At 34.0% G+C, this 13,336-nt stretch overlaps 1 protein-coding gene across 1 annotated transcript in view; it reads right to left on the reverse strand.

Moving 5' to 3' along the window:
• The window catches only part of CDH9 (cadherin 9), a 131,088-nt gene that overhangs the window by 30,885 nt on the left and 86,867 nt on the right, over positions 1-13,336 (reverse strand). The window contains exon 3 of the mRNA XM_078066592.1: positions 3,977-4,271. Coding sequence (XP_077922718.1) covers positions 3,977-4,271 — 295 coding nt within the window. The remainder of the gene's footprint in view (positions 1-3,976; positions 4,272-13,336) is intronic.

Here is a 13,336-nt window from a genome sequence, read left to right on the forward strand (position 1 = left end):
TATTATCCAGATTATGTGTTCTGATGAGAAGATGCTAATGCATTTCAGATTTCAACAACTGGAGTCATTTGATTTTAACTTTTGAAAAGGAGAGAAGCTTGTGATTCTGAGAAACACAATGGAATATGGCATATGGTTTTGACAGAAAGAAGCACGGGCAGAGGGATAAAACAAGGAGAGGAGCTGTTGAGAGAGAAAAAGAAGATACAATTAAGACAAAAATAAACAGGGAAAAGGGGACAGTATGAAGGAGAACATTGGAGGATATTATTGGGGAGAAGGGTAGGATAATAATAAAGAAATTTCATTTTATTTCATAAGACTTTACCTCCAAAGTTAACAGATTTTTTTTTTTTTAAGCTCTGGTTTAAATGAAAATCACTAATGAAAATAATATTAAAATTAAATCATTGTGCATTACTTAATTTATAGAAGCATTCTTTATTATTTGATTATGTATGGGCTTTAACTCTTAGTATGTAGGTTACACATAGCTTGAAAAAGTTCCCAAGTATCACCCTTTAGTTTTTCTCTAATTGATGATCTGTGTAGGTAAAAACAGACAATCACAACTATAAAATTATACTGAGTTAATATTAATTTTCCTTTAGAGTTACATGCAACAACAAAAAAAACAATATAATTTCAAAATATAAAATGCATAGACTTTTTATTTAGATATTTTATACACTAATAGATCTAAAATCTTAATGTAAAATGCAGTCACCCCCCTTCCTGTTATTTGGCTTTAATTTTATTGAGAAGGGCATTTGAATTAAAAGAATAAAATAAGAAAAATACTATGGGGTAACTAACAGGGTGATGGGCATTAAGGAAGACACGTGATGTGATGAGCACTGGGTGTTATACGCAACTAATGAATCAATGAACACTACATCAAAAACTAATGATGTATTGTATGTTGGCTAATTGAATTTAAATAAAAAAAGAAAAATGCTGCTTTTGAGGAGTTACTAAGACTCTAATAAAATTAGAAGTTTTCCATAATAAGCACAACTATTTTGCAGTGGGGGAAAATACTAAGGCATTAAAATTATCCAGTTTTTCCTGCTTTTATTAACCTTTTTTTTCTTTTTATAACTAGTAAAGTAATAAATAATGTGTTTTGTGGCAAGTCAGTTTAACTCTTTTGGGCTTATTTTTACTTATTTATTAGAAGAAGTGTAATGTGGTGTCTTCCGTGTGTGTGTGTGTTTGCATATAATATGTACATTTATACTAAAAAATAGTCACACATACAAAGTCTATCTGTGGGTCAAATAGGAAGCAATTAATTCGGTGATGTCAATCTTAGTAGTAATAATAACTATCGTCCATAAATAGGATCAAGATTTACCTGTACTTTTTATTTATTATTAAGGTTTTATTTATTTATTTAGTTGAGAGAGAAAGAAAATCTTGAACAGACTCCGAGCTGAGTGCAGAGCCCATCACAGGGCTCCAACCCAGGACCCTGAGATCACGACCTGAACCAAAACCAAGAGTCAAGACCTAAATGCCTAGGCCCCCCAGGTGCCCCAAGATTTATTGGTAGTTTTTAAATCTTCTTTTATTAATATGAAAAGCTGCAACTACAGCAATACAGCTACCAGCTATATGTTTCTTCTTTTTTCAGTTTTGTTGGAATTGTAGGCACATAGACAGGGCAATTGACAATGACCTAAATTCTCATTTTTAAGGCCTGCGATAACTAGAAATTGTACTGCCCACAATTTAAAGTTTATATAAATGAAATATAGATTGCCTTACAGGAAGGGCTTTTTGGACAAGATAATCTGCAAGCCTTCTTCCATGTATAAACTTATATATTCTGTATTTTATAATGGGTATTGAACGAGTGAAGTCTTTTATTTTTAATAAAATAGTCAAGTGCTTATTCTAGTGCTGATCTTATTACATACTTGATAAATATTAATAAAACTGATATAGAATATATTTGAATTATGTAGATTTTAAACAGCACAAGATAGTATGGGGAAAATACAGGTTATTTGAGTTTCAATATTAATAGTCTGGTAAGTAAATATTCTGATTTTTAAAAAGAGGTAATTTGAAAAATTTAAAAGTTATTCAAATATAAATCAGTTATTAAAATGTGTCATATTCAAATACCTGTCACCCAAATTATACTTTTTATTCCTGTAGGTATATCAAATCTATTTCCAGAAAGATAAATGAAAGTTTTTGTACTATTAAGTGTCAAAATATCTGACAAAATAGGGGTGCCTGGGTGGCTCAGTCAGTTAAGCATCCGACTCTTGGTTTTGGCTCAGGTGATCATCTCAGGGTCATGAGATCGAGCCTAACCCCTCAGTGCAGAGTCTGCTTGGGATTCTTTTCCTCTTCCTCTCTGCTCCTCCCCCTGTTCGCACTCTCTCTCTTCCTCTCTCTCTCTCTCTCTAATAAATAAGTAAATAAAATCTTTTAAAAAATATCTGGGAAATTAACATACATGCAGAATAAACAATAATGTTTTATAAAGGTTAAAGTGTGTTAACCAGAAAACCAAACTAGTTTAGAATGCTCATCAATAGGAAGTTGAAATGGAGAGTATAATTTTAGATGTACCTTCATCTCAAATATAAGCCCATAAGGAGATCATGATATATATCTACCTTAGCCCACTGGTCGACCCATTACTTTCCATGGAACTATACCGAGCTAGCAGAAATTTTAAAATGTTGAAGAAACCACAACCACTCATATTTCATCCTAGGCTTTCTGATTTCATAGGACTCCTGTCTGATTTGATAACTCCCTTTCATATAATTGGAATGAATACCTGAAAAGGCAGTTGAACTGCACTTTTCTCAGATGGATGAAATTTCAATTGAGGTGAGAGGAAATAACTTCTTTACAAACACCTGGTTTTTCTGGCTAGATGACACACATAGTTAAGAAACATTTTGTATCATTCACTCAGTAAAGATGGATATGTTTGTTTTTCCTCATAAAGAAACCATTTTAGACTGAAACATGTATTAATTGTAATAATTTCAAGGTTAATCACTGAAAACTGATTTTGAAATAATATTCAACTAAGTAGTATCAAATTTTGAAAATCGGTTGCAGATTTTGGTTATTATAGTAAGTTTATATCACTTCTTTGTTAATATGTTATGGCTTAATAATAATCAGCTCTTATCTCATTAACAAATCCAGACTTACACATGCAGGTAAAAATTGCATAAAAACAGATGGTATTTAAAATTGTAAGCAGCCTTTAAAATGAAACAATTATTTTCAGTTTGCATAATAAACTATTATTCGGTAGTGGAACACAGCTAAAATAACATTAAAAGACTTGGAATATTGTTATTATGCTACCACGTTTTTTGATCTTAATTCAGTTGCTTAATCTTTCAGAATCCTGGGTTCCTAATTAACAGAATGGGGATTTAAAGTTCTATTTCCCATACCTTCCACATAAAGTTGTTTCAATGATCAAATGAGATGATCAAAAGAAATTTGTCAAATGCAAGCATTAGTTGTTATGCAAAACAATGCAAGCAAAACTGTCCAAAACTGTCCAAAACTGCTGACACTCTTTGATATCCCTTTTCTATTTCAGGCGAAAATACATTCAGCTTGACTGCCATTTGAATAGCAGTTGAGTAGAGGTGAAAATGTTGGTTGAAATGAAATGGAATAACTGTTCTCAGTCATCGTATTTTTAGATAATATTTTTAGATACCATTTTAGGTATAAGTTACAACACAGCAGGAATCATTAAAATATATAAAATTGAAAATAATTAGAAGTGACATAGTTAAAACTAAATAGTAGTTTTCAGTTATATATAATTCTTTTTTTTCAATCAACATATTTATTGAGTACCTCAGTTATATATAATTCTTATCTTGAAAGGGGCTACATATGGTAACTGTATGTCCATAATAATCACCTTAGCAAACAAACAAAGATGTTAAGTTTACATGGATTAGCATATACCTACCGACTCCCGACATTTCAGGAACACTGGCAGTGTATAAGTCTTTTGTGAATTTTGGTTCATTGTCATTGATATCATGGATTTTAATAATAAATTCAGATTCAGGTTCCACCTGCCGCCCGGTCTTTCTGTCTATAGCCTTGGCACGAAGAATGTACAGGGATTTTTCTTCTCTGTCTAATTTCTTTGCAGCATGAATATCTCCTGTATTTTCATCTATAACGAATAGACTGCCAGCCCCATCTCCTGTTAATATGTATTTTAAATTTCCATCTCCTTTATCTTGGTCAGTGTGAAGCTTCAGAGAGGCAGAAAAGAAAAGTTCTATAAATACATGCATTGTTATTACAGAAAAAAATTAATTTTGGCACATAGCAATTCATCTCCACATAACATCACTGAAACAATGATTACAATGATTATCTTAATTTTCAGTGTAAGAATACTAAGAATTTCAGTTTTATCATTCTCAAAAATTTTAAATATATTTACACATCATAAGGGGTTAAATTTAAAGTATGATAAAAATGAATATATCTTTTGAAACAAAGTTTTGAATGGTTCAAAGATTTAAACCTCTAGTACATAAACAAGAAAAAAAGATCCATAAATATAGAACTTGGGTAGATATACTCCTGAATACATTTAACGTCATTCAACTCAAAGAGATGATGTGAGACATTTTGAACTTTTGATGATAAGTTTAGAATATATACCATAATTGTAAACTGATTTTACCTCCCTTCAGTATGATATTGTTTATAGATTCAGAGGCTCTGTCTTCGGAGAAACCAGAGAGAGAGAATTTTAATTTTAATTTCAAAGATTCTTCTCTATATGACTTTGGGAACGTACACTTTCAAACATGGTGGTCTCATTTTTTTGGAAGTGGGCATATCTATAGGCTTATTTAAAATCCCAAGTGGTATTAAAAACACAGGGCTTTTCCACTGGCCATATATATATTTTCTTTTTCATAAATTATCTTTCTTCTTCTGATACATAATGATCTTAAAAGTAGACTTCTTATGTAGAAGGCTGTCCGCCGAGTACTTAAAACAGACAAATAGATCATGTATTCACAGAAATTTAGGAATTGGAAAAAATCTTAACATTTTTTCAAATCTAACACTATTCTGAAACTTGAGTCTTAACTAGCCCATCCCTGCTTTGTTGTCTTCCATCATATACTTCACAATTCCCATTACATCCTGGCTCCACCTATTTCTTTGATGTCCCATTCCATCTTTGAATTATTTGACTATTTAAATAGTGGTTTTTTTTTTATTATGGTAGCCAAAATAACAAACTTGGGATTCATATTTTATTCCTCTTTACTTTTAATCCCAATGCTAAAATAATCATTTGCAGTCTTTTCTTCTCTGAAATCTCTTCCCCACTCATCTATATGTCTCCATCTCTATGGCTATCACTGTGGTTTTGTCTTCCATCATGTCTTATCCGGACCACTGTAGTAATCTCCTAATTGACGTCTGCCTCCCCTATTGCTCTACTCCAAACAATTTTCCATTCTAAAGAAGGTGATTTTTCTACATTAAAAGTCTGGTCATGTTACCTCTTGGCTTAAAAATCTTCAACAAGCTACGGTGCAACAGAAACATGAAATCTTACAAACCTGTGTTAGTTTCATGCAAATTTTTGTGTTATATTGGGCACATTGTGTATGTATTTAATCTAAACCTATTCTATTAAAAGGACATAGTTTTCTTTTAAAAATAATCTTCATTTTTATTATTGTTCTAATTGTTTGGACTCTATCACCTTATTTATACATCTTCCATAATCTCATCCTTGTCTCCAGAGGCATCTCTGCCACCTTTACCCATTTCATTATCATTCTGTACAGACCAATTGTATTATTTTGCTTTGTACTATCTTCTTCATTTTCAGAGGGCCTGTTTCAGCTTTCATACTTGATGTTTGCATTTTTTCCTTTTACCCTTTAATACTCTTCCCCTTCTCTGCTCTGTTTCCTAACTAAATATTTATCATAAACTCATTTAAAATAGGGATGACTTCTCTGAGTTTCTAGATTAGAACAGATATGCCAGCTATGTAATTACAAAGCACATTTCAGTGTCCTATCATGATATTCATCACATTTGGTGAAATTGCTTACCATGCCCACTAAACCGTAAAATCTAAAAGGGAAAGATTGGTATTTTTCTTTTAAATTGCTAAGATTTCATTGAAGATGACATAAAAATGGAAAAGCATTCCATGCTCACAGATTGAAAGAAAAAATATTGTTAAAATGTCTATACTATTCCAAAGCAATCTACACATTTAATGTAATCCCTATCAAAATACCAACAGCATTTTTCACAGAGCTTGAGCAAACAATCCTGAACTTTGTATGGAACCACAAAAGACTCCAATAGCTAAAGCAGCCTTGAAAAAGAAAAGCAAAGCTGGAGGTATCACAATTCCAGATTTTGAATTATATTACAAAGCTGTAGTAATCAAAACAATATGGTACTGGCACAAAAATAGACACATATATCAATGGAACAAAATAGAAAAACCAGAAATGAACACGCAACTATATGGTCAATTAATCTTCAACTAAGCAGTCAAGAATATCCAATGGGAAAAAGACAGTCTCTTCAATAAATGGTGTTGAGAAAACTGGACAGCAACATGCAGAAGAATGAAACTGGACGACTTTCTTACACCATACATAAAGCTTAATTCAAAATGGATGAAAAACCTAAAACCATAAAAATCCTAGAGGAGAACACAGGCAGTAACTTCTTTGATGTTGGCCGTAGCAGCTTCTTACCAGATATGTCTCCTGAGGCAAGGGAAACAAAAGCAAAAGTAAACTACTGGGACTTCATCAAACTAAAAAGCTTCAGCATGGTGAAGGAAACAATCAGTAAAACTAAAAGCAACCATCAAAAAACACGAAATCTTGCCATTTGCAATGACGTGGATGGAACCAGAGGGTATTATGCTAAGCGAAATAAGTCAATCAGAAAAAGACAAGTATCATATGATCTCTCTGCTATGAGGAATTCTTAATCTCAGGAAACAAACTGAGGGTTGCTGGAGTGGTGGGGGGTGGGAGGGATGGGATGGCTGGGTGATGGACATTGGGGAGGGTATGTGCTATTGTGAGCGCTGTGAGTTGTGTAAGACTGATGAATCACAGACCTGTACCTTTGAAATAAATAATACATTATATGTTAAAAAAAAAAAAAGGATAATAGGAAGAGAAAAATGAAGAGGGGGAAATTGGAGGGGGAGACAAACCATGAGAGACTATGGACTCTGAGAAACAAATTGAGGGTTTTAGAGGGGAGGGGGGTGGAGGGATGGGTTACCCCAGTGATGGGTATTAAGGAGGGCACATATTGAATGGAGCACTGGGTGTTATACGCAAACAATGAATCATGGAACACTACATCAAAAACTAATGATGTAATGTGTGGTGACTAACATAATAAAATAAAAAATTAAAAAAAAAAAAACTAAAAGGCAACCTTTGAAATGGGAGAAAAGATATTTGCAAATGCCATATCTGATAAAGGGTTAATATCCAAAATATATAAAGAACTTATAAAACTCAACACCCAAAAACCAAATAACCCAATTTAAAAATAGGCAGATGATATGAATAGACATTTTTTCTAAGGAAGACATACAGATGGCTAATAGACACATGAAAAGATGCTCCAGATTGCTTATCATCAGGGAAATACAAATCAAAATTACAATGAGATATCACCTCACACCTGTCACAATGGGTAAAATCAACAATACAAGAAACAACAGGTGTTGGTGAGGATGTGAAGAAAGGGGAACCCTCTTGCAGTATAGGTGGGAATACAAACTGGTGCAGCCACTCTGGAAAACAGTATGAAGTTTCCTCAAAAAGTTAAAAATAGAACTATCCTATGATCTACCAATTGCACTACTAGGTACGTACCCAAAGAATACAAAAATACTGATTCATAGGGATATATGCACCCCGATGTTTATAGCAGGATTATCTGCAATAGCCAAATTATGGGAAGAGCCCAAATGTCCATCGACTGCTAAACGGATAAAGAAGATGTGTGGGAGGGTGGGTGTACCACATGATTTCACTCATATGTGGAATTTAAGAAATAAAACAAAAGAACAGAAGGGGGAAAAGAGAGGAAAGCCAAGAAACAGACACTTAACTATAAAGAACTAACTAATGGTTACCAGAGGGGAGGTGGATGGGGATATAGATAAAATAGGTTATGGGGATTAAGGAGGGCATTTGTTGTGATGAACATCTGGTGTTTCATGTAAGTGTTGAATCACTAAATTCTAAAACTGAAACTAATATTACACTGCATGTTAACTAAACTGGAATTTAAATTAAAACTTGAGAAAATTGTCAATGGAAATTTTACATACATACATATGAATCAAAATTATTTTTTATTTTTTCTGTGTACTTATCAGTTTTCCATGTATTTAACATAATGATAATATGTCAACCTAAAAAAATAGCCACTTTATTACCAAAATGAATGTATTTGGGAATAGCCGAGGAACTCTAATTCAGGACAAGCAAACTATGGCAAGCCATAGGCAAATCTGAGGAGACAAAGAGAAAGTCAGCTTTTATTAAGTTTGAGGAGGAAATTGAGGACAGTTGTTTTAAACCAAAGTCCACTGAACAAGAACAAGAATTTGAGGTTGTGACAATTTCTCATTGGCTGCAAGTGGTGGTTAGTGTGTTGTTGCTGGAGCAGAAAGAGATCGTCCTTCTTGCAGGTTATGGAGGCTGCAGCCCGTGTTAGGTGTGGGAGATATGTTTTTATATCTTAGTTAGATTCGAATACCTATGGAAACCATTCACTTTTCAAACATTCTCTCCTCATTTAAAGTACTTTGAAGTCTGGAAAAATATTTAGCCAGCATGGTAATCATAATCACTACACTTTTCTCTGAATGATTTTATATTTGATATAAAAAATTTCAAGGAAAATTCAGTATTAAAATTATGCTGCTGGCACTGAATATGGGGTCTGAGAGAAATTAAATTAGTTATGGATTTTCAGATTAAGTACATTATCTGAAAATACTGAATTTTACAAGATTTTTCAGAATAAGTATGTTGTCTGAAAATATTGAATTTTAATTAAAAAATAAAATACTTGCAACAAAATGATAGTATTTTAGTCATTCATATATTAAAATCATTATAATTTAGGTTTATATTTTATTCCTACCTGTTCTAATTCCTTCCCTGATATTTTATATATACTTTTTATTCTGTTCATTTAAATGCCATTTTAAGAGAATTATGTTACATAAAAATCACACATTTTAAAGCAGGTATTTATACAATTCCATTTTAAGAATGAAAACTCACGATACTTCTTTTCTGGTGCAAGCTAAGAAAAAACAAAAAAAAAATACTATCTTAAAATACTGGAGTTTTTTTTATCATGTACATTATTAATTTTAAATTATACACTTAGAGTTTATAGAAATCAATAGTAAAATCTATTATACCATAACCTAAATATAAATAACATCTTATATATGAACCTAAAACTCAGCAATTTTATAGGATCGATGAAAACAAAATAAAGTAGTAATGTTATAAATATTGCTTATCTATTATAGAACAAAGTCCACATAGAATTCCTAGAGAAATATGAGTACTCAAATATAGTTATTTTCTTTAGCTCTCAATATACCAAGTAGTCCTCCCTCCCTGGAAGTAACTTACCTGCCTCTTCTAAACTTGAATAAAACCCTGATAACACAATAAATCCTAGATAGTTTTGAAATGCTATTATTTTCCAACAGTATCATTTTTGTACAGTATCAACAGCATCATAGTTTTGCCAGCTACAGTTATTTGTTTTTAAGAAATTTGAAAAAAAAATGTACACGCAAAAGAAGCTAAAAATTTAAATTATGTCTGTGATGTTTTAAGACATATACACCCACACTGAAAGGGTTCGGAAAATAAATCTTTCACCACTACTAGGAGAAATATATTTGTGTGGGAACCCAGCATCATTGAAGAGCTTTGCAATCACTCCTCTCTGTAGGCCATAGCTTACCATGGGAACTGAAGTCACTGAACTGGGATACCTAAATGTAGTGGGAGTAATTGGATCCCAGAGTGGCTGGGGCCAAGTGGCAGCACTCAACTGCTCAAAGGAAGGTAGCAGGATTACCATAAAGGACAGTAGAGTCAAAGCAGTGGTCAGAATAGTCTGACTCACTCAGACCTACGACATTGGCTAGTTGATCATGGTGTTCCCAGAAGTGCAATAGATAGATAGGAACTCTACTAAATTCTCATTTGATCTGTAAAAAGCAGAAAAGTTTAAGGTCAAGAAAACAAAAGACTAACTTGAACCATAAAAACAGAGAATCATGACTCCTTAGTCTGTCCCCAGACTTGAGCCAGTTTACAGATGCAGACCCTTTGAATGAAGGACATGCTGAAGTCCCCTTGAAGAACGTCCCTGGTACATGCCCAAACATTCATACTGTTAGTCTTTTATTCTTTCTCCTGGCCTTCCCCAAATGGACCTATGCCTTTTACCAAAGTAACTGTGTACTGGAAAAAAAGGAAATAATCAGATATTTGGGGATTACTGGACACTAGCTCTGAATTGTTACTGATTCCAGGAGACCCAAAAAATCAGTGTGATCTGCCAACCAGAGTAGAGGTATGTGGAAGTCAGGTGATCGATGGAGTTTTATCTGAGGTGTGTCTCATAGTGGGCCCAGTGGGATCCTGAACCCATCCTGTAGTAAAAGATAAATTGTTACATCTCTCCCATCCTACAACCAAAAAAAAGGGCACAATACCTAGTGGTCCTCTTTGGATTCTAGAGGTAGCATATTTTTCATTTGGGTATGTTATTTCTATCCATTTACTGAAACACCTGAAAAGCTGCTAGTTTTAAGTGGGACCCAGCACGTGAGAAACCTCTGCAATAGGTCTGGGCTGCTGTGGGAGCTGTTCCACCACTTGGGCCATATAATCCAGCAGATCCAATGGTGCTTGAAGTGTCAGTGGCAGATGGAGATACTGCTTGGAACCTCTGACAGGCTCCTATAGGTGAATAGCAGTGCAGGCCTTTAGGATTTTGGAGCAGAGACCAGCTATCTTCTGTGAATATAATCTCCTTTTGAGAAGTAGCTCTGGGCCTGGTCCTGGGCCTTAGAAACTGAATATTTAACCATGGGCCACCAACTTACCATGTAGCCTATGCTAGCAGTCACCGAACTGCATGTTATCTGACCCAACGAGCCATAAAGTTGAGTGTGCACAGCAGCATCCCATCATCAAAACAGGTGCTATCAGGCCAGCTCATGTCCTGAAAGCATAAGTTACAGGAAGAAGTGGCCCAAATGCCCATGGTCCCCACTCATGTTACACTGCCTTCGCTTTCCCAGCCTGCACCTATGGCCTCATGAGGAGTTCCTTCAATCAGTTTACACAAAAAGAAGAGTCTTGGGCCTGGTTCAGAGATAATTGGGCATGATATTCAGGCATCACTGTAAAGTGAACAGCTGTAGCACTCTAGTCCCCTTCTGGGACATTTTTGAAGGACAGTGGTGAAGAATAAACCTCTCAGTGGACAGAACTTCAATCAATGCACCTGGTTGTTCACTTATTTGGAAAGAAAATGGCCAGATTTGTGATTATATACCAGTTCATGAGCGGTCACTAATGGTTTGGCTGGACGTTCAGGAACTTGGAAGAAACTTTATTGGAAAATTGTTGACAAAGAAATTTGGGAAAGAGAGATCTGGGTACACCGCTCTGAATGTGCAAAAAACATGAAAGTATTTATATCCCATGTGAATGTTCACCAAAGGGTGACCTCAGCAGATTGGAATCTTAATCAAGTGAATAGGATGACTTGTTCTGTGTATACCAGTCTCTCTATCCTCAGCCAGTCCTGTCATTTCCTAATGGGCTCATGAACAAAATGGGCCATGGTGGCAGGAATGGAAGTTATGCATGGGCTCAGCAACATAGACATCCACTCACTAAGGACTATCTGGCTAGTCATTGCTGAATGCATATAATTACATACATATAAATGAAATTATGAGATTTTAGAACAGTATATTCTGCCAACATTTTAGGAGTGGGGAGTTATACCTCTTTGAAGGGGGAATATCTTCATGTTATCATTTGGAATTGCTCTACATGGGAGACCTATTTATTCTCTCCCGTTTACTTATTTATGATTATTTATTAATATCAGTCTGGACTCTTGGATTTTTTTGTTTTATATTTTGGGTTATGGTCCAATACCACTGCATTTCACTGCTCCAATTTTTTCAGGCTTGCCCATTGGGAGCCCTTACAGTCAGCTCTTGCATCCTTTTGCACATCCCTCTTTGCTGTGTGTTTTGCGTGTGTGCATTTCCTTAATTTCTGGCAAAACAAGATACTCTACAATCATCTTGTATATTTCCTATTCTAGTCCTAGAATCAGCCAGTTTTTCAAGAAGGCCTGGTTCCTTTTACTGGAGAATGACATTAGAAATCAAGATCTGAATGCTAGATATGCTTATTGCTATTGGGTTGTTGCTTTTAGAACCTCTCAGCTGACAGAACAATGAAATATATGGCTGAATACTAATCTGCATACATACATATATATATATATGAAACCAGCTGTATCAATATAAAGTTCATTTGGATATCTATATTTGGATATTTTAACATACTAATTTCAGTAATTAGAAAACAGAAAGACAAATAGTAAAGATATAGAATATTTGGGCAATGCTATTAACCAAATCAATCCCAATAATATTTCTATAGCACAATACCCAAGATATCCATTATATGCATTCTTTTCAAGTACATATATAGCATTCATCTGGTTATACTATATATTAAATTGGGTTGCAGTTGACCAGAGTATCTGGCCCACAGCCTATTGATATAGGCTCTGTATTATGTCTATCCTCCCCCACATATATATGTATATATAATATGCATATATACATAAAATACCTTGTATTATATATCATATATGGAGTCAGTGCTATCCCTATCAAAGTTTCAGTAACTTACTTTTTGTAACAAATTGATAACCTAAAATTAAAATTGTCATGGAATGCAAATGACCTAGAGTAGCCTAGGCAATTTTGAAGAAGAAATATGTAGGAGAACTTATGTTGTTGAATTTCAAAACTTATTATATAATTTCAATAATAAGACAGTGAAGTATTAAATAGACAAATGAGAACAAAAATAGAAAATCTAGAAATAAACTCACAGATACACAGTCCCTTGAGTTTAGAAAAAGGTGCCCATGCAGTTTTGTGGAAGAATTCTCAAAATTCTTTAGCAACTTAATTGAT

This window comes from Halichoerus grypus, chromosome 2 (genome assembly GCF_964656455.1).
Source record: "Halichoerus grypus chromosome 2, mHalGry1.hap1.1, whole genome shotgun sequence".
NCBI classification, from domain to species: Eukaryota; Metazoa; Chordata; class Mammalia; order Carnivora; family Phocidae; genus Halichoerus; species Halichoerus grypus.